This window comes from Sphaeramia orbicularis, chromosome 1 (genome assembly GCF_902148855.1).
Source record: "Sphaeramia orbicularis chromosome 1, fSphaOr1.1, whole genome shotgun sequence".
In the NCBI taxonomy this organism is placed as follows: Eukaryota; Metazoa; Chordata; class Actinopteri; order Kurtiformes; family Apogonidae; genus Sphaeramia; species Sphaeramia orbicularis.
This window is the reverse complement of record NC_043957.1, coordinates 542,205-561,327: the sequence shown is the minus strand read 5'-3', so window position 1 is coordinate 561,327 and position 19,123 is coordinate 542,205. Positions and strand designations below refer to the sequence as shown.

The 19,123-nt window shown below is 40.7% G+C and overlaps 1 protein-coding gene across 1 annotated transcript in view; it reads left to right on the top strand.

Moving 5' to 3' along the window:
• LOC115428136 (voltage-dependent T-type calcium channel subunit alpha-1I-like) overlaps positions 1 to 19,123 on the top strand; it is a 432,180-nt gene that overhangs the window by 318,930 nt on the left and 94,127 nt on the right. Inside the window, 1 exon segment of the mRNA XM_030146986.1 lies at positions 1,616 to 1,686. Within this exon segment, the coding sequence (XP_030002846.1) occupies positions 1,616 to 1,686 (71 nt within the window).

Sequence of the window (19,123 nt, the reverse complement as noted above, 5' to 3'; positions counted from 1 at the left end):
CCCCATAATGCCCCCCCATAATGCCCCCCATGCTTCCCTGAGTGGACCACCAGTGATATACTAATTAAACAGCAGCCTGTGGTAATTAACAACCAAGTGGACTATGTGCTGGTTAGTGTGGGGGGGCTGAAGTGGCTCTGGTGGTCTCCCCTCAGAATGTTTGGACCAGTGGACTGGAATGTTAACCAACTGCTGCGAGTGGAAGGAGGAACATGAGCGTGCAGTCGTCAGCAGGTCCTTAAACGCATCCTGACTGTTAATCGTCCCCTGAACTAAAAGAAGAGTTTGAGCCGCTTGAATATATTTAAGATAATGAGACTGAACTGTGCATTCAGTCCATGTGTTCATTCTGATGTTGGGTCACGTTCAGAAACAACAGGCGGAACTTTACTGTGCAGTAAAAACATGTGTGTGTGTGTGTGTGTGTGTGTGTTTGTGTGTGTGTGTGTGTGTGTGTGTGTGTGTTTGTGTGTGTGTGTGTGTGTGTGTGTGTGTGTGTGTGCGCGTGTGTGTGTGTGTGCACGTGCATGCGTGCGTGTGTGGTTTAATGATGTGGAGAAGAGTGGCAATGAGACAACAGCTGAGGAGCATTTCAACCAACGCATGACACACACTCCAACACATCCATCCATCCATCCATCCATCTGTCATCCATTCATCCATCCATCCATCTGTCATCCATTCATCCACCTATCTATCCGCCCTCTGTCCATCCATCTGTCGTTCCACCTGTCTGTCTGTCTGTCTGTCCGTCTCTCCATCCGTCCTTCCTTCCTTCCCCCATCCATCCTTCCTTCCTTCCTTCTTTCCTTCCTTTCTTCCATCCATCCATCCATTCATCCATCCATCCTTCCTGTTCAAACGTAGATGATGCATCCTTCCTTCCTTCCATCCTTCCTTCCTTCCTTCCTTCTTTCCTTCCTTTCTTCCATCCATCCATCCATCCATCCATCCTTCCTGTTCAAACGTAGATGATGCATCCTTCCTTCCTTCCATCCTTCCTCCCTTCCTGCCATCCATTCATCCATCCATCCTTCTTTCCTGTTCAGACATAGATGATGCATCCTTCCTTCCTTCCTTCCTTCCTTCCATCCTTCCATCCATCCTTCTTTCCTGTTCAGACATAGATCATGCATCCTTCCTTCCTTCCTTCCATCCAGATGATGCATCCTTCCAGCTGTTGTCCACTCTTCTTCTTTTCTTTTCTTTTCTTCTTCTCTTTCCACTCACAGGTCAGTCCATGTCCCTGGAGCTTTTGTTTGGACCATGTCGGCCTCAGTCAGAATATGGCCAGTATTGTTGTTTTGTTTTTTTTTCAGTCCCGTCTGTAACCGGCTGCCTCCTCCGCTGTCTTCACACAGAAATTGAACCGCAGGGAATAGAATGGAGTCTCTAATGGAGACTCAGGGACCTATTCCATCCATCGATCGTTTGTTATCTCTCTCCTTCAGTTTCTCTGCCGGCCTCTTATCTGTCTGGATCACCCCCCTCCTCTGTGTCCCTCTGTCTCTGTCGTCCTTCTGTCTTTCATCTGCCTTTCTGCTTCTGTGTATCATACAGATGTTCTTGGCTCATGTGGATGGTACAGTGTCCTCATGTGTTTCTGTCTCTGCAGTGTTGAAGTTGTTGAAAATGGCAACTGGGATGAGAGCTCTGTTGGATACAGTGGTCCAGGCTCTACCTCAGGTACGTGGAACACACACACACACACACACACACACACACACACACACACACACACACATACAAAACACCTATCACACAGTTAATTAACATTTGTTGAATGATGAACAACCATATTCAATAGAAGCACCCTGGGAATTATAACGTCTAGGAAGTAGTTGTAAGTTTTGCCCCAGTGTGAACATACTTTGTTCCAGTGTGGTCTGTTCGTCTCTCAGTTGAAGCTCATTGTCGCTTACATCAACAAAAAGTCCAGTTCTTCAAACATAGATTCGTCCTCCGTTCCTTTTTCAGAAAATGCTCAGTGACCTTATCGTACCAAGTAAACACAAAAACGTGTAAATTCTGTTAAACTGAACCCAGTTAGTCCAGTGGTTGTGTTTTCTTTCAGGTCAGTAAATGAACAGTTCATTTGGTTTCTGTGATTCCACAGCAGAATGTGTGACGGTATTAAACTGAACTGTGTCAGTGAAGGAGCACATCTGAAAACAGCTGTCAATCAAACCGCATTCAGCCTTTGGACTGATCCTCCGATCGGCGCGCGGAAACTCGGCGTCCGGCCCGGCCGAGCTCCGCCCACAGCTCCGTTCACCCCCGGAGACGCTGAGCGTCCGGGGGCGGGACAACAGGGTGTCATGTGTCCAGTGCTGGTCCAGTCTGTAGTGGTTTTTCCAGCAGTTCCACTCAGTCCCATTGAAGTGCATGGACGCTGAGCGTCTACGGACAAATGCACTGAGCAGAGATGGAATGAACAAACACAGACACGGGAATGGAGGAGAAGTGAACAACATCCAGTCCACTGATCTGGGATCAAACTGATTCTGAACCAACTGGTCTGAGAGATGAACGTGTTCCAACACATTTGGAGTCAATGAAATGAAAACAACTGAACAGATTTGAGCATTTAATGGGAGTCATTTTAGGGTCAGAGGAGCTTCACTGCAGTCTGACACAAACACCTGTGCTTTGTTCTATTCTCAGGAAAAATCAAGTCTTTGTAGAATTAAGTGAAACACTTTCATTGCTTCTATCGTTAATAAGAAAACATCAGTTCAAAGTTTTGCTCCCAACATGAACAAAAAGTCCTTTTCTTCGGCCTCGGCTCAGAAACACGTATATCAAATAAAATCTCTCATTTCTGGAATATCATGGACCTGTGAGAGCTAAAAAAGGGTAAAAAATATTCTATAAAGAAACTCATTAAAATATTCTATAAAGAAACTCATTAAAATATTCTATAAAGAAACTCATTAAAATATTCTATAAAGAAACTCATTAAAATAATATCTTTCTCAGTTTGAAAAGTGGTTGCATGCATTTGCAGGTAGATCACAGTAGAGTATAAGACCTGGGGGTCATAGATGCACAGGTGGGGAAGGAAAGTATTGCATTTTTGCCAATAAATAATCCACAATTTCATATCATTTGGAACCATTTTTGTCACCATAGATGTATAGAAAAATGTAAAAAAAAAAAAAAAGCTAGAGTCCTGTATACACCATCTGACAAGTTTAAAAACACTGGGACCAAAGAGATGAAATACTTCGGCTTTGGTCAGGGATGGGAAATTGATTTTCTCCAGGGGCCACGAAAGAATCTGGGACTGGTGTAGAGGAATGGATCAATAAGCTGAAGTCAGAATGGTTTATTTATAGGAAAAAGAAAAACGCACTAAATAGTACAAGGTGTTAAATTAGCCTATGAATTCAAAGTAAAGACATTATTTAACCCTTTAACCTCCAAGCCCTGGTTCCAGGTCCAGGTTCACATATGAACCCTTTAACCCCTGAGTCCTGGTTCCAGGTCCAGGTTCACATATGAACCCTTGAACCCCTGACTCCTGGTTCCAGGTCCAGGTTCACATATGAACCCTTGAACCCCTGAGTCCTGGTTCCAGGTCCAGGTTCACATATGAACCCTTGAACCCCTGAGTCCTGGTTCCAGGTCCAGGTTCACATATGAACCCTTGAACCCCTGGTTCCAGCGGCAGAATCCCTTTCGTCAGATTAATGATGATGTAGCCTTTGTAATACTTGCTTGATGAATAGTCCAAGTGGTCCTCAAACGTCTGCAGCTTCAGCCTCTGGAACTGATGGAACATTTAATATTTGTGAGTGGTGATAATGCACTTTTTAGAGCTAGTTTTACACCAATACACACTGTTCTGTAACTGATAAGGGGTGGGGCTTACAGATATGACCTCAGATATGATTGGTTCTCCCTTAATACTTTAAGGCGGCCTTACACTGTGCGAGTTTAGAGACGATTTCTCACTGGTGCGACTCTTTCTGGGATCGGGCCGATGTGCCTCTAATCGTGTGTGGTGCTTGGTGCAGTGTACATGGAGTAAAGAGAAGCGATTAGCACCTCACCACCAGCAATCGTGTGTTCGCAAGGAAAACGGAGCTGTTTGAAATCCTGCTGGCTCCTCGTGAGTGTATCGCACTGTCAAAGCAGTGCCACGAGCCCATGGGCCTCAGACTGTCACACTGTGCATGCGCCAACACAGACGTGTACAGCTACGGCTGTTGTCCTAGTGCAGTTGGCTGTTTACCTCTAGTTCCTGCTGTAGGATGACAGCCCATACTGTCCACGTCTGGACAACCAACTCCTGCACTGAACACATCGTTGTCTTTTCTTCTTTTTTGATTCCTCACAGATAATGGCACATATTACCAAAGCAGCTCGTTGGTTTTTGTTCAGCACGACCATTTTGTGGCTCACACCAATACACAATCATCTACGCACTTTTACGGATTCCTTGGTATTTTAACGTTGTATTTCTGGATACAACACTCAAACGTGTGGTGCATCCTCTGGTGTATGGTCCTACAGTGTGGTGCATCCTCTGGTGTATGGTCCTACAGTGTGGTGCGTCCTCTGGTGTATGGTCCTACAGTGTGGCGTGTCCTCTGGTGTGTGGTCCTACAGTGTGGTGTGTCCTCTGGTGTGTGGTCCTACAGTGTGGTGTGTCCTCTGGTGTGTGGTCCTACAGTGTGGTGTGTCCTCTGGTGTATGGTCCTACAGTGTGGTGTGTCCTCTGGTGTGTGGTCCTACAGTGTGGCGCGTCCTCTGGTGTATGGTCCTACAGTGTGGCGCGTCCTCTGGTGTATGGTCCTACAGTGTGGCGCGTCCTCTGGTGTGTGGTCCTACAGTGTGGTGCGTCCTCTGGTGTGTGGTCCTACAGTGTGGTGTGTCCTCTGGTGTGTGGTCCTACAGTGTGGTGTGTCCTCTGGTGTGTGGTCCTACAGTGTGGTGTGTCCTCTGGTGTGTGGTCCTACAGTGTGGCGTGTCCTCTGGTGTATGGTCCTACAGTGTGGTGCGTCCTCTGGTGTATGGTCCTACAGTGTGGCGCGTCCTCTGGTGTATGGTCCTACAGTGTGGTGCGTCCTCTGGTGTGTGGTCCTACAGTGTGGTGTGTCCTCTGGTGTGTGGTCCTACAGTGTGGTGTGTCCTCTGGTGTGTGGTCCTACAGTGTGGTGTGTCCTCTGGTGTGTGGTCCTACAGTGTGGTGCGTCCTCTGGTGTATGGTCCTACAGTGTGAGCAGTCAGGTCGCATACGAGCGTCGGTCCGTACAGTGTGAGAACATGAATCGTGAGCTTGACTGTACGACTGATTCGCACAGTTTGAGATGGAGCTGGTGTGCAACGATCGAAATAATCGCACAGTGTATGGCCGCCTTTACACAATAAGGCTTTTATCATTTGTTTTGTGTGGAGGTGTTAGTGGGTAAAGTCAGACTTTTATAGGTTTAATTTTACACCACAGAATCTAGAATATTATAAATATGTATGTTTACCATATGGGAGTTTAGAAAAACTATACAATAAAGGAAGAACCATCCAAAAAGATTAAAAATAAAACTATTAGATCTGTAAGTCATTTTTTGTTTGTTCACATTAATTTCACATTCACTTGGATGAAGCGATGCCTAAGAAAGCTTTTAATATAAATAATATTCTATTCTATTCTATGTAATGGAAGTAAAAACCTAATCTCATGTAGAGTTGTTCCATTATTTTCTCATTTGATCTCACATGTTTCCGTTTTTGTTTTGTGGTGTTTTTTCTACCAATTTTTTCCAATTGACCTTGCAAATATAACTTGCGCATAAAAATTTACCCAATGGAAAAACGACAGTTTCGCCAAAACTCTTGTTTTTCGGTGCAACGTTTTTGCGCTGGCAGGAGGTGGTTTTTCTGGCATAGCGAAATTAATATATCTCGTAAAACTGCAATGGAAAGACCTTTTTCTGCCACTAGAGTCACGTGATTTAAAAAAAAAAAACGGATGTTGACAGATGTTACAACAAGAGAAGAAGAAGAGTTTGAAAAGAAACATGGTGCGGTATGAGTGGACACACCAGGAAACTGAATCATTTTTAATTTAGTAGGAGATAGAGGGTGATATATCTTTTAATCTATTCTTGTGTTTTACTCAGTTTTCTTTTTTTTTGTTTTTTTCTGTACAGCACTTTGGTCCACTGTGGTGGTTTTAAAGTGCTTTACAAATAAAGTTGGATTGGATATATAATAATAATCAATATATCTGTAAATCAATGTCATATTTATGTTCGTTGCCATGTTTGTGGAATGATTTCTTGTGTCATCTCGTGATAATAAATAAACAAATCATCGCATTTGTGATTTAATGGAAAAACCGACATTACACACTTCTGTTTTTTTTATATTTAGTAAATATGGGTAAAGTTTTGCGCAGATGTCCAATAGAAAAGCCACTACTGATGTAAAGCCTTTGTAAATTTATAGATATCAGGATGTTTGTACAGGCTTTAATCACCAGTGTGACCAATATGTGCAAAAAACCCAGAACAATAGCTGCTTTTCATGCATGTTTCATTCACATCTGTGATTTAAATTCTCCAAGTTGTTTCCAGAACTTTCTTTTAATACGAGGAAACCAAAGGAAGACAGTCTGATGGATGTGGACTTGCCGCTCTCCTCCCAACAGCTCTTTATTAAAGACATTTGTAATAGAGTGAGTCTGCAAACAGTTGATATATTTTTTCTGGGTTCTTGCCTTATCAGTGCTCGGACTGAACTCTCTGGGGGGATTTTTGTCTCCCTGATGTTTGGTTGGAGCACCGTATATATACACATTAACACAAAACGCACCAGCTCCCACACCGAGGTAGAATTACAGCCACAGAAATCTGCTTTCCTCCAGTCGGGCCTCAGATCAATAGTCCCTTTTTCCATCCACTTTAACTTGTTTTCTTTCCGTCCCTGCTCCCTCATTTGGGCAGATTTCATCGGTTTTATTTGTCTTGCTTTTGCAGTGGGAGCTTAGACGATAAAAGAAAAAGTGGATCAAGTTGAAACGGGTTCAGTAGGAGTTGTGCGGCTGGGAGACACACGAACAAACACTTCATCACAGGAGAAAGAAAATGGATTAAAACCGAACTGTCAGCCCTGATACGGACCAGTCCTCTGTTCTGTGGAGTTCCACAGTTTTTACAGACACACAGAAATGTGCGATGGGTGCGGCCGGGGTTCGAGTGTCTGACGCGCCCAACATACATCGCATAGAATAGGATGGGGGGGCACGAACAATACCACCAAAGGCTGGGGGGGGGCACGGCAGACCATATTGCAGAGGAGAGGGGGGGCACAGAAATTCACCATTAACATGATAAACTTATACAGACGAATGCCCCCCCATTATGGTCTGTGCGCCCTCCCCCTCCACTTCCTCCATTATATCAGCCCAGGGGGGTGAGAGTGTGTCTGGTGGACCTCATACGTCGCATCGGTAGTGGCCCGCTCCCAGGCTCTAATAGTTTTGGATTTTTCATTCTAGTTTAGTTTTTAGTTTGGACTTTTTTTCTCTTATTCAGATAGTTTTAATTCGTTTTTAGAGCAGGTTTGATAGTTTTTAGTTTACCGGCCGACAGGCTGTAAGCTACTGTCGTCATGCAGCGTCCAGTAGTGTCTGTTGTCGTCGTCTGTCATCATCGTCTGTTGTCTGTCATCATCTGTCATCATCTGTGTCGTTGTCTGTTGTCATCTGTTGTCAGTCATTGTCTGTTGTCTGTCATCATCTGTCGTTGTCTGTCGTCGTTGTCATTTGTCGTCACCTGTGTCATTGTCTGTTGTCATCTGTTGTCAGTCTGTTGTCTGTCATCATCTGTCATCGTCTGTCGTCGTCGTCATCTGTGTCGTTGTTTGTTGTCATCTGTTGTCATTGTCTGTTGTCTGTCATCGTCTGTTGTTGTCTGACATTGTCTGTCGTTGTCTGTCGTCATCATCTGTTGTTGTTGTCTGTCGTCGTCTGTCGTCATCTGTTGTTGTCTGTCATCATCTGTGTCATTGTCTGTCGTCTGTTAGAAAACTTTCAATCGTCTTCTTCTCCTAAACTCCAGTTCTGATTGACTTCAAACTTGGTCTACAGCTTCTGTATGATGATGTCAGCACAAGGGACTTAAATTATTTGGATCTGGATCTGATTCTGGATTTGGTGCCACTTTGACAAATGTTCCCATTATAACAGATAGGAAGTGGATTGATCCAATAAATCACTAAGTATCAGTGATATCAAGTGTGAATTTGAATTTTGTACAGATCTGATTGAATATGAGCAAAACATGGACTATTTCTGTAATAGAATAAATACACAGAACTGGGGGAGAAGAAATGGATCTGGATACATTTAACACAGCTTTGAATTTGGACGCTAAGATACAGGGACACTGGTCCGATTTTTATTAGTTTTCATTATTTTCTAAATGTTTAGTTGTAGTTTAGTTGTAGTTTTAGTTGAAGTTTAGTTTTAGTTTAGTTGTAGTTTTAGTTGTAGTTCAGTTGTAGTTTAGTTGTAGTTCAGTTGTAGTTTAGTTGTAGTTCAGTTGTAGTTCAGTTGTAGTTCAGTTGTAGTTTAGTTGTAGTTTAGTTGTAGTTCAGTTGTAGTTCAGCTGTAGTTCAGTTGTAGTTCAGTTGTAGTTTAGTTTTAGTTTAGTTTAGGTGTAGTTTAGTTGTAGTTCAGTTGTAGTTCAGTTGTAGTTTAGTTGTAGTTTACTTGTAGTTCAGTTGTAGTTCAGTTGTAGTTCAGTTGTAGTTCAGTTGTAGTTTAGTTGTAGTTCAGTTGTAGTTCAGTTGTAGTTTAGTTGTAGTTCAGTTGTAGTTCAGTTGTAGTTTAGTTGTAGTTCAGTTGTAGTTTAGTTGTAGTTTACTTGTAGTTCAGTTGTAGTTCAGTTGTAGTTCAGTTGTAGTTCAGTGGTCTCTTTTCTCTTCTTCTCTGTGCTCCTATTCAAATCAATCCCAGACAGGACTCTGCTGCTTTAGTCTCCATGTTTCCAGGTAGAGTGGGGACCAGAAGACGACTGGAAACCACAAGTGAACACAAGTGACGGAGCAAAAAGTGTCGTATGGAGACAGCACAGAAAACTGAGAGAGACAAAGAAATCCATTGAACATCAATCTGACATTGACAAAGACCAAAACCAAGGGAATTGGATCCAGAATTTGTATCTGTTTTAGTTAGTTTAGTAAACACACAATACAGTTTCAGGTAGTTCTGTTTTTTTTTCTTTTAATTATAGTTTTTATGTATTTCAGTTAATGAAAATGTTTTTACAATTCCATCCATCCATCCATCCTCTTCCTCTTATCCGGGGCTGGGTCGCAGGGGTAACAGTCTAAGCAGGGATGCCCCGACTTCCCTCTCCTCAGACTCCTCCCTCTCCCCAGACTCCTCCCTGTCCTCAGACTCCTCCTCCAGCTCTTCCGGGGGGACCCCGAGGCGTTCCCAGGCCAGCCAAGAGACATAGTCTCTCCAACGTGTCCTAGGCCTTCCTCGGGGAATTCTAGTTTTCCTCATTTCGTTCGTTTTCGTTAACGATAATAGCCTTGGCCTGCTCATGACGGGGGGAGGGGGGAGACAACAAACATTACCATGAGAGCGGTCTCCACAGTCTTTGGTCTCCACACACCACAACAAAAATGCCGTTTGTTAAGTATTGTGAGAAGTTCATGGCTAAAAATAACAAGAAGTAGCCAGTTGTGTGGAATTGGTACGGCTTCCAAGTTTCCGACGGAGACCAAACCATTCCTCGCTGCAAACTCAGCCTGAAGGGGGAATCAGTCAATGACAGCAGCACAACCACCTCATTTCAGCACCTCAAACATCATCACATGCCAGAGTGGAAGCAGTGAGTTGCATTGTGGGCCGGACACGAAACGACATGCTGACTTCTGCTGTCTTTTGTAGTTTAACCCAGAAAGTGAAATCGAAAATTGAGTTTTTAGAGGAAAACAATAGGATCTTATTTTTTGCCAAAATCGTGCAGCCCTAAGTTTATGTACTGAAACAATGCATAGTTAGTTGATAACTGATCCCTTATAGTAGAGTTAAATTGTGTTAAAAATGTCTGTATCAAATGTCATACCGCAGGTATATAAGGTGCTTTATAAAGACACCCAATGCATCAAATGTGACACAAAATATATGTCATAAACAAAATGATGTGGCAAAATGTTTTGTTTGGATATTGTAGGTCAGTGTATCTTTTGGTAATTGCATTTTCTTTTCAGAAGCAAAAGAAAAACTAGTGGTTAATTGATTTTTGTGTTAAAATAGAAGAATTAAATTTGAATATCAAAGCGTTTGTCTTTTTCAGTGTCAAAACAGATAAACCAAATTTTAAAAAAAAATGGATTGATTTTTGTTTTCTCTTTCTAATAACAAGAAAGAAAGTTACTACCTGACGGAAATGGAAAAACGGACCAAAAACATCTGTTTTTTTTGTCTTCTGTGACCGGATGTTATCATTTTAAAGGAAAGAGCGCTAATGCCTACGTCACAAAGATTCCTACAAACGATGAGTTTGTACGAATCTTCCAGTGCGTATGAAACCTGGACACCGTAGACATGCTCCCTCTACAAATGTCTACAAACTCCAGATTTCGTTCCCTGAAAATTACATCTGGTCTCAGAAAATTTTAAAAGGAGCATTTTTGGTCCATTTTTCCATTTCTGTCTGGTAGTAACTTTCTTTTTTGCTTTTAGAAAGAGAAAACGAAAATCAGTTAACCACTAGTTTTTCTTTGGTTTCTTTAAAGTAAATCCAATGACAAACGGATCCACTGACCTTTGTGAAAAGGTCTAATAAACATCTCAATTCCCAAAAAGCAGAATTTCATGTCTAGTTTGTGATGGCTCCGGTTTTACAGGGTTAAAGCTTCAGCAGACAGTGTGCTGGCTCCACACAGTCCCATAGTGCGTCTGTTCTGTTGTGTTCCGTCTGATAAAACACCCAATTTCCTGGGAACATTTTGACACACTTATTAAACAAGTCCTCCGCTGGCGTTTAAGCGGAGTAGGATGCCCTTCCATGTGTCAGCGTGACTCTGACATTCTTACACAATCACAACAACAAATCCAGGATCCCGCCGTCATGCATGTGGTTGAATCAAGGTTTGAATGAATGTTTATTTCAGTTAAATACAAGATACAAAACACACACATATAAAAAAGACAACAAAACAAAACACCTACATATTAAAAAAGAAACAAACAAGCATAAAATTAACACATTTTGTAACTGAAAAAGGAAGAAGCTGAAGCCGGAGGCTTATTTCTGCTTCTCCTATTTACATCCTTAGTCCATGTCCACACCTTAAGTTGCAGCAGATAAATACTTAAACTTAAATTATACTACATTCAGTGTAATAAGTTATTTTGTAAACATATTACTCTCATAGCCCTTCATAATTTGACCAATTAAATTCTTTTTGAAACTCAACAGTGAGCTACACAATTTCACTTCATCCTTCAATTTGTTCCATAGCTTGACACCAATAACTGAAACACTGTGATATTTAACGTTTGTTCTTACTTTACACTTTTCAAACACAAACATCCCTCTTAAATTATAATGTCCTTCTCTTAACTTAAAGATTTTCTGAATACAAAAAGGAAGGTTTTTACTTTTAACGTGAAACATAAATTCCATTGTTTTTAAATATACAATGTCAAGAAATTTTAGCAAACCAGATTCTACAAAAAGTGGATTACTTGATTGGAGATAACCAGCTTTGTTTATGACTCTAATAGCTTTTTTTTGGAGTTTAATTATTGGGTCTAAATTAGTCTTATACACATTGCCCCATATTTCCACACAATATGACATATATGGCATTACAAGTGAACAATACAACATATGCAAACATTTTTTGCTTAACAAGTCTCGAGTTTTATAAAGAATCGCAACAGCTTTGGACATTTTGCGTTTGATATATTCTATTTGTGGTTTCCAACAGAGTTTATGGTCAATAATCACTCCCAAAAATTTTGTTTCATACACCCTTTCAATTTCAATTTCATTAATTTTCAGTTTTATATCATCATTTCCCCTAGCACCACCAAAAACCATAAATTTTGTTTTATCTTCATTAAGTGACAACTTATTTACATCAAACCATTTTTTAACTTGCTCAATTCCTTTTCCACAGTTTCTAATATTTGTTTCATATTTACTCCCGAATAAAGCAAATTAGTATCATCTGCAAATATTGTAAATTTTAACTTACTAGATGCCATAAAGATATCATTTAGATAAAGTATAAATAACTTGGGTCCCAGAACTGAACCTTGTGGGACCCCACATGTTACGTTTCTAAGTTGTGAATTTGTATTTCCAATTGATACATACTGAGACCTATTTTGTAAATAACTTTTTAACCAGTTTTGCGTCACACCTCTTATACCATACATTTCACATTTCCGGAGTAATATTGAGTGATCAATTGTGTCAAATGCTTTCCTTAAATCAATAAAAACACCAACAGTATGTTGTTTCTGATCCACCGCTGTTGCTATATTTTCTGCAAATTCCATTACTGCTAAAGATGTTGATCGGTTTTTCCTAAATCTGCACTGGTGATCATTTAATATCCTATATTTGTCTATGTAGTCATCTAACCTCTTTACAAACAGTTTCTCAAGAATTTTAGAAAACTGTGGTAACAGTGACACCGGTCTATAATTTGACACCATGTGCTTATCACCATTTTTATAAATCGGAATCACTTTAGCTATTTTCATATTTTCTGGAAAAGTACCTGTTTGAAATGATTTGTTACATATATACGTGAATGGTTGAAGGATACTGTTGATCACTTGTTTTATGAGTGACATATCAATGGAATTTCTATCAGTAGATTTTTTATTTTTAGATTTCCTGACCACTTCCAACACTTCACTTTCACAAACTCCACCAAGAAACATTGAATTATTGTTTTCAGTAGCAAAATTAAAGGTTTTATCATCCTTTTCCCACTGGGTAATATCTTTTGCCAAATTAGGACCGACATTAACAAAAAAATCATTAAATATATTCACGATGTCCTCTGTATTTTCCACCACAGTGTCACCAGTTTTAACAACATATGTAGCAAAATTCTTTTTATTACTTTTTTTAATCATATCATTTAACACTCTCCAAGTACCTTTAATATCATTTTTGTGTATTTCTAACAACTTATCATAATAGGCTTTTTTATGTGTTCTTATAATTGCTGTCAATCTATTTTTGTATCTTTTATATTTATTCTCTTTTTCTTTCGTTCTGTGCTTCAGGAATTCCCTATAAAGACTGTTTTTCTTCTTACAAGCCCTTTCCAATCCTTTAGTTAACCATGGTTTCTTATTCTTTTTAAGATCTTGTCTATATTCTTTCACAGGACAATGTCTATTGTACAATGTCAGAAATATGTCTAAGAAAGCATTATATGATTCATTAACATCATCTACATAAACTTCATGCCAGTCATAATTTATTAATTCCTCCTTTAAGGCCATAATTGCTTCTGGTGACTTTGTTCTTACCAAACAAGGTTTTTGCTTATAGTTGGTTAAAGATAATTTGTTGTTCATTTCCAGTTCTATAAAAACTGGCAAATGATCACTTATGTCAGTCAGAAATAGACCACTCGTTATTTCACCATCAATAATGTTTGTAAAAATATTATCAATTAATGTTGCGCTTTCCAGTGTGATTCTACTTGGTTTTGTAATTACAGGATGAAAACTCAAACTAAACATAGTATTTACAAATTCTGCTGTTTTTGCATGTTCATTCCATTTCAATAGATCAATGTTAAAGTCACCACAAACCAAAATCACCTTATCACATTTTTTTTCATATAAATTAGTAATCTCCTTATTGAATTTCTCAATACATGACCCTGGTGTCCTGTAAATACAACTAAGAAATATGTTTTTGTGTTTTTCCATCTTAATTTCAACCGTTACACATTCCATCAGATTGTCTATAGCAATTGTCAAATCACCATTTATCTTACATTTCAAATCATTTAATACAAATAGGGCCACGCCCCCTCCTCTTTTATTGGCTCTGTTTTGCCAAAACATTTCATATCCTTCTAACTCATCTTGTAACTCTTTCTCATCACTCAGCCAAGTCTCTGAAATTGCTATTACACTAAATTTATGCTGTAATTTTTGCAAATAATCTTTAATTTTATCAAGATTGCTATAGAGACTCCTGCTATTAAAGTGAATCACCGAAAAACCCTTAATTTTAGACTTATACTTGTCTTCTGAATAATATTCACATGTTGTTTTAATGCTGTGGTAGAAGTGGGTCTCTGGGTCAATATCATTCTCTAAAACATAGGGTTTGTGATCTTGAAAGTCAAAAGACTTAAATTCAGTGTATTCACACAGTCTCATATTTCAGTCCCCAACACTAACTGACCTCATAGCTCCATCACAACAAAATCTGATATGACATATCTCCACTGGTCCACCTCTGTACTTTGTTCTTCATCTTCATTTATACTGATCAAGCTCAGTTATGTCTCTAATAACAATAACTTTGGCCCGTTCAGGAGTACCATTCAGTCTTATCATTACCTTACAGTTTCTTACCCATGTGTCTTGGATTTTTTTTTCCTTTTTCAAGATTCTTGCTTGTCTTGCAATTGCAGCATTTCTCTTTGTTAAATTTTCGTTTATGTACACCCCTGTGCCCTTAAGTTTTTTTGCATGCTTGAGCACTTCAATCTTCTGTTTTCTGCTCACCAAACGAATAATAATGTTTGGCCTCTTGCTCTGTTTTTGGGGTAAGGTGTGACAGACAGCTATATCTTTACGGTGTAAAGGAATGTCTTTGCTGTTTAAAAACTTAATAACTTGTTCCTCCAGAGAGTGTAATTCAGTGTTTGATGCATCCTCACCGTTCTTGTCACCGGCTGTGATGCTTGCATAAGTGCGATGGTTAGTCTTTAGTCCTCTTATCATTAGCTCATCCATCCTTATGCTCTGCTCCAGATCTTCAACTCTTCTTTCCAGTTCGTCTATTTTCTTGTCTTTTTCCCTAATCACCGCCTTCAATTTCCGCATTTCCTCAATTAAATCCAGTAGTCCCGTCTGTTGTTTTGCCACCTTGCTTAGCTCCTCAGACATAAAGTTCAAAGACTTCTTCACTTCTTCCATGTCTTCTGCAAGCTTTTTCGTTGCCATGTCTCCTGTCTTAGCTTGGCTCCTGGCCTAGCCTGGTAGCTTACCGCTGGTAGTGGTGGCTCCTGGCCCGGTAGCTAGCCGCTGGTGGTGGTGGCTCCTGGCCTGTTAGCTGGCCTCTGGTGGTGGTGGCTCCTGGCCTGTTAGCTGGCCTCTGGTGGTGGTGGCTCCTGGCCTGTTAGCTGGCCTCTGGTGGTGGTGGCTCCTGGCCTGTTAGCTAGCCGCTGGTAGTGGTGGCTCCTGGCCTGGTAGCTGGCCTCTGGTGGTGGTGGCTCCTGGCCCGTTAGCTAGCCGCTGGTGGTGATGGCTCCTGGCCTGGTAGCTTACCGCTGGTGGTGGTGGCTCCTGGCCTGGTAGCTGGCCTCTGGTGGTGGTGGCTCCTGGCCCGTTAGCTAGCCGCTGGTGGTGGTGGCTCCTGGCCTGGTAGCTTACCGCTGGTGGTGGTGGCTCCTGGCCTGGTAGCTAGCCGCTGGTGGTGGTGGCTCCTGGCCTGGTAGCTTACCGCTGGTGGTGGTGGCTCCTGGCTCAGCAGCTGGCCGCTGGTGGTGTCTCCTGGCCCGGTAGCTTACCGCCGATGGTGGTGGCTCCTGGCCCGTTAGCTGGCCGCTAGTGGTGGTGGCTCCCGGCCCGTTAGCTGGCCGCTGGTGGTGGTGGTTCCCGGCCCGGTAGCTTACCGCTGGTGGTTTCAGCAGAATAAAAATATCCCAATGAGTAAACAATAAAAAAAAGAAAGAAAGAAGGTTGGTGCAGGTTTGCTTCAGTCTCACAACATTCTGTCTGATGCTTTTAAAACATTCAGTGGTTTGTTTCCTGGAGGTCAGAGGTCACATTCAGCCTAATTTGATCATAAATGGATCAAAACAGTAAAATAATTACATAATAGCCCATAAATAATGACAACTCCAATTTTTCTCTTATAGCGCAGAAAAGGAAAATTCTATAATGAAAATGTTTACATTCACAAACTGCCCTTTCACTAAAAAATGTGAACAACATAAACAACCTGAAATGTCTTAACCCTTTATAGGACACTCATTGAAATACTCTGAAATTCCACATTTCAACCTTAGTGTGTTATTGGATATCATCATCTACCTTCTCGTCAGTTGCCGTGACAACAGTCTCCCTCCTCTTGCCATAAAACATCCAAGCAATAAACACATGCAATAAAACCTGTTTTCAGGTCATAAACGGACAAAACCTTCTTTAAATTCTCTCTGAATCACTGTTTAATTTTATAAAAGCTGATATGCTTCTGGACCTCACTGAGGCACGGCATCAGCCCCATATTTAATGTTTGTGGAAATTACCAAAAATAGTCACTTGCCCCATAAAGGGTTGAGAAAAATAAGTGCAATTTTAACAATATTATACCTTAACTTATCATTTCTACATGTGCATTACGGATTAAAGTGGAAAGGCACAAAACATTTAGGAACAAGCAGAACACTGTTGGCATTTTAAAGTTTGGAATTTGTTATTTCGAGGTAATTCTGCCGTTATTTTACTGCTCCAACCCACTTCAGATACGTTTGAGCTAAAATGAGCTTCATACCCTTGACCGTTAACACTTTAACCCATAAAAACCCAAACAGCCACCTGTGACCAAAGCCATCTACTGATCTAAACTGTTTCGTACCTGCTGATCCACTAATCCTATCAATACATGTCAATAACTGGTGTCAAATACAGTTCTTCATCTTTTCATGGTCATCAGATATGACCCATTTGGACGTTCAGAGGCTCCGTAGTTGCCATGGAAACACCGTCATCTTCTACAACAGTGATTCACCAGTCAAACCCATGGAGTTGGATCAGTGACAGTGGATGGAGATGCATGTTTTTACATTCAGTTATTCATATCTTTGCTGAAAAAGTCACTTTTTCTTCAGTTTTCTCTGTTTCTCACAAATAAGTCTTCAACTTTAATCAGAGATTTAATGAACATCTACAGGATCAGTGAATTAAATGTAGTAAAATACATGATTTTCAACAGAAAATTACAAAATACAGAGGATAATATTATAATAAATGGTGAGAAATCATTTAATAAAAGTTAAATAGAAAGAAAAATTCATTTGGGAACTGACACAAAAGTAACTGAGTCTTTAAGGGTTAAAGTATAATTTTTGTACTTTCCAAATTCATTCCAGAGGCCGGATTGGAACCTTCAGTGGACTGTTTTGGCCCATGGGTTACATGTGTGCCACCCCTGCTGCCGTAGGGTGTTTTTAGCCTTAGGGTTAGGGTTAAGGTTAGGGTTAAGTTTAGGGTGTTTTTAGCCTTAGAGTTAGGGTTAAGTTTAGGGTTAGGGTTAAGTTTAGGGTTAGGAGTTAGGGTTAAGTTTAGGGTTAGGGTTAAGTTTAGGGTTAGGAGTTAGGGTTAAGTTTAGGGTTAGGGTTAAGTTTAGGGTGTTTTTAGCCTTAGAGTTAGGGTTAAGTTTAGGGTTAGGAGTTAGGGTTAAGTTTAGGGTTAGGGTTAAGTTTAGGGTGTTTTTAGCCTTAGAGTTAGGGTTAGGGTTAAGTTTAGGGTTAGGGTTAAGTTTAGGGTTAGGAGTTGGGGTTAAGTTTAGGGTTAGGGTTAAGTTTAGGGTTAGGAGTTAGGGTTAAGTTTAGGGTTAGGAGTTAGGGTTAAGTTTAGGGTTAGGGTTAAGTTTAGGGTTAGCAGTTAGGGTTAAGTTTAGGGTTAGGGTTAAGTTTAGGGTGTTTTTAGCCTTAGAGTTAGGGTTAGGGTTAAGTTTAGGGTTAGGGTTAAGTTTAGGGTTAGGAGTTAGGGTTAAGTTTAGGGTTAGGAGTTAGGGTTAAGTTTAGGGTTAGGGTTAAGTTTAGGGTGTTTTAAGCCTTAGAGTTAGGGTTAGGGTTAAGTTTAGGGTTAGGGTTAGGGTTAAGTTTAGGGTTAGGAGTTAGGGTTAAGTTTAGGGTTAGGGTTAAGTTTAGGGCGTCTTTAGCCTTAGCCCTGTGCTCTGCTCTGTTCTCTGTTCTGTGGTTGTAAATACATCAGAGAGGTTAGGGGGTGTGTGTGTGTGTGTGTGTGTGTGTATATATACATATAGTGTATGTATGTCTTCTATACATGGACACTCACAGTGTGTGTGTATTAGATTAGATTAGATTCAACTTTATTGTCATTACTCAGTATACAGGGTAACGAAATGCAGTTAGCATCCAATCAGAAGTGCAAAACAGCAGAAGTGCAGTATAATACAGTTAAATATCATATGTACAGGTAAGTAATATGTACAGATGAGAGCAGTTATGTACAGCTAGTGCAAATAAGGTGGTTAAATTAAATATTGAATGTGCAGTTGAATATACAGTTGAATAAATAGGATGTTCATTACAGAATATACACATATACATACATACATATATACACCTATGCATGCACACAAAGCTTCAGTGTGGATGTAAGCATATACATATATACACACACATGTAATATTGGTTGTGTGATATAGATTTAACAGTAAGGAGTATTGATGAATGTGTACAGCTATGGAACCAGATGTGTAGTTATCAGTGCATTTGTGCGCCAAGAGTCAACACAGGTAGGAGGAGGTGTGGAGTCATCTGCTGGCAGAGTTCAGTAGGGTGACGGCTGTGGGGAAGAAGCTGTTCCTGTATCTACTTGTTCTGGTCTGCAGACTCCTGAATCGCTTCCTGGAGGGGAGGAGCTGAAAGAGTCTGTTGGCTGGGTGAAAAGAGTCTCTGAGGATGCTATGCGCCCGGCGCACACATCTCTTCTTGTAGACTCTCTCAATGTCCGGAAGTGGGGCACCAATGATGCATCGGGCAGTTTTCACCACCCTCTGGAGTGCTTTGCGGTCCGCAGCAGAGCAGTTTCCATACCACACTGTTATGCAGTTAGTCAGGATGCTTTCTATTGCACAGCGGTAGAAGTTGCCCAGGATGACAGCAGACAGCTGGTTCCTCTTCAGTG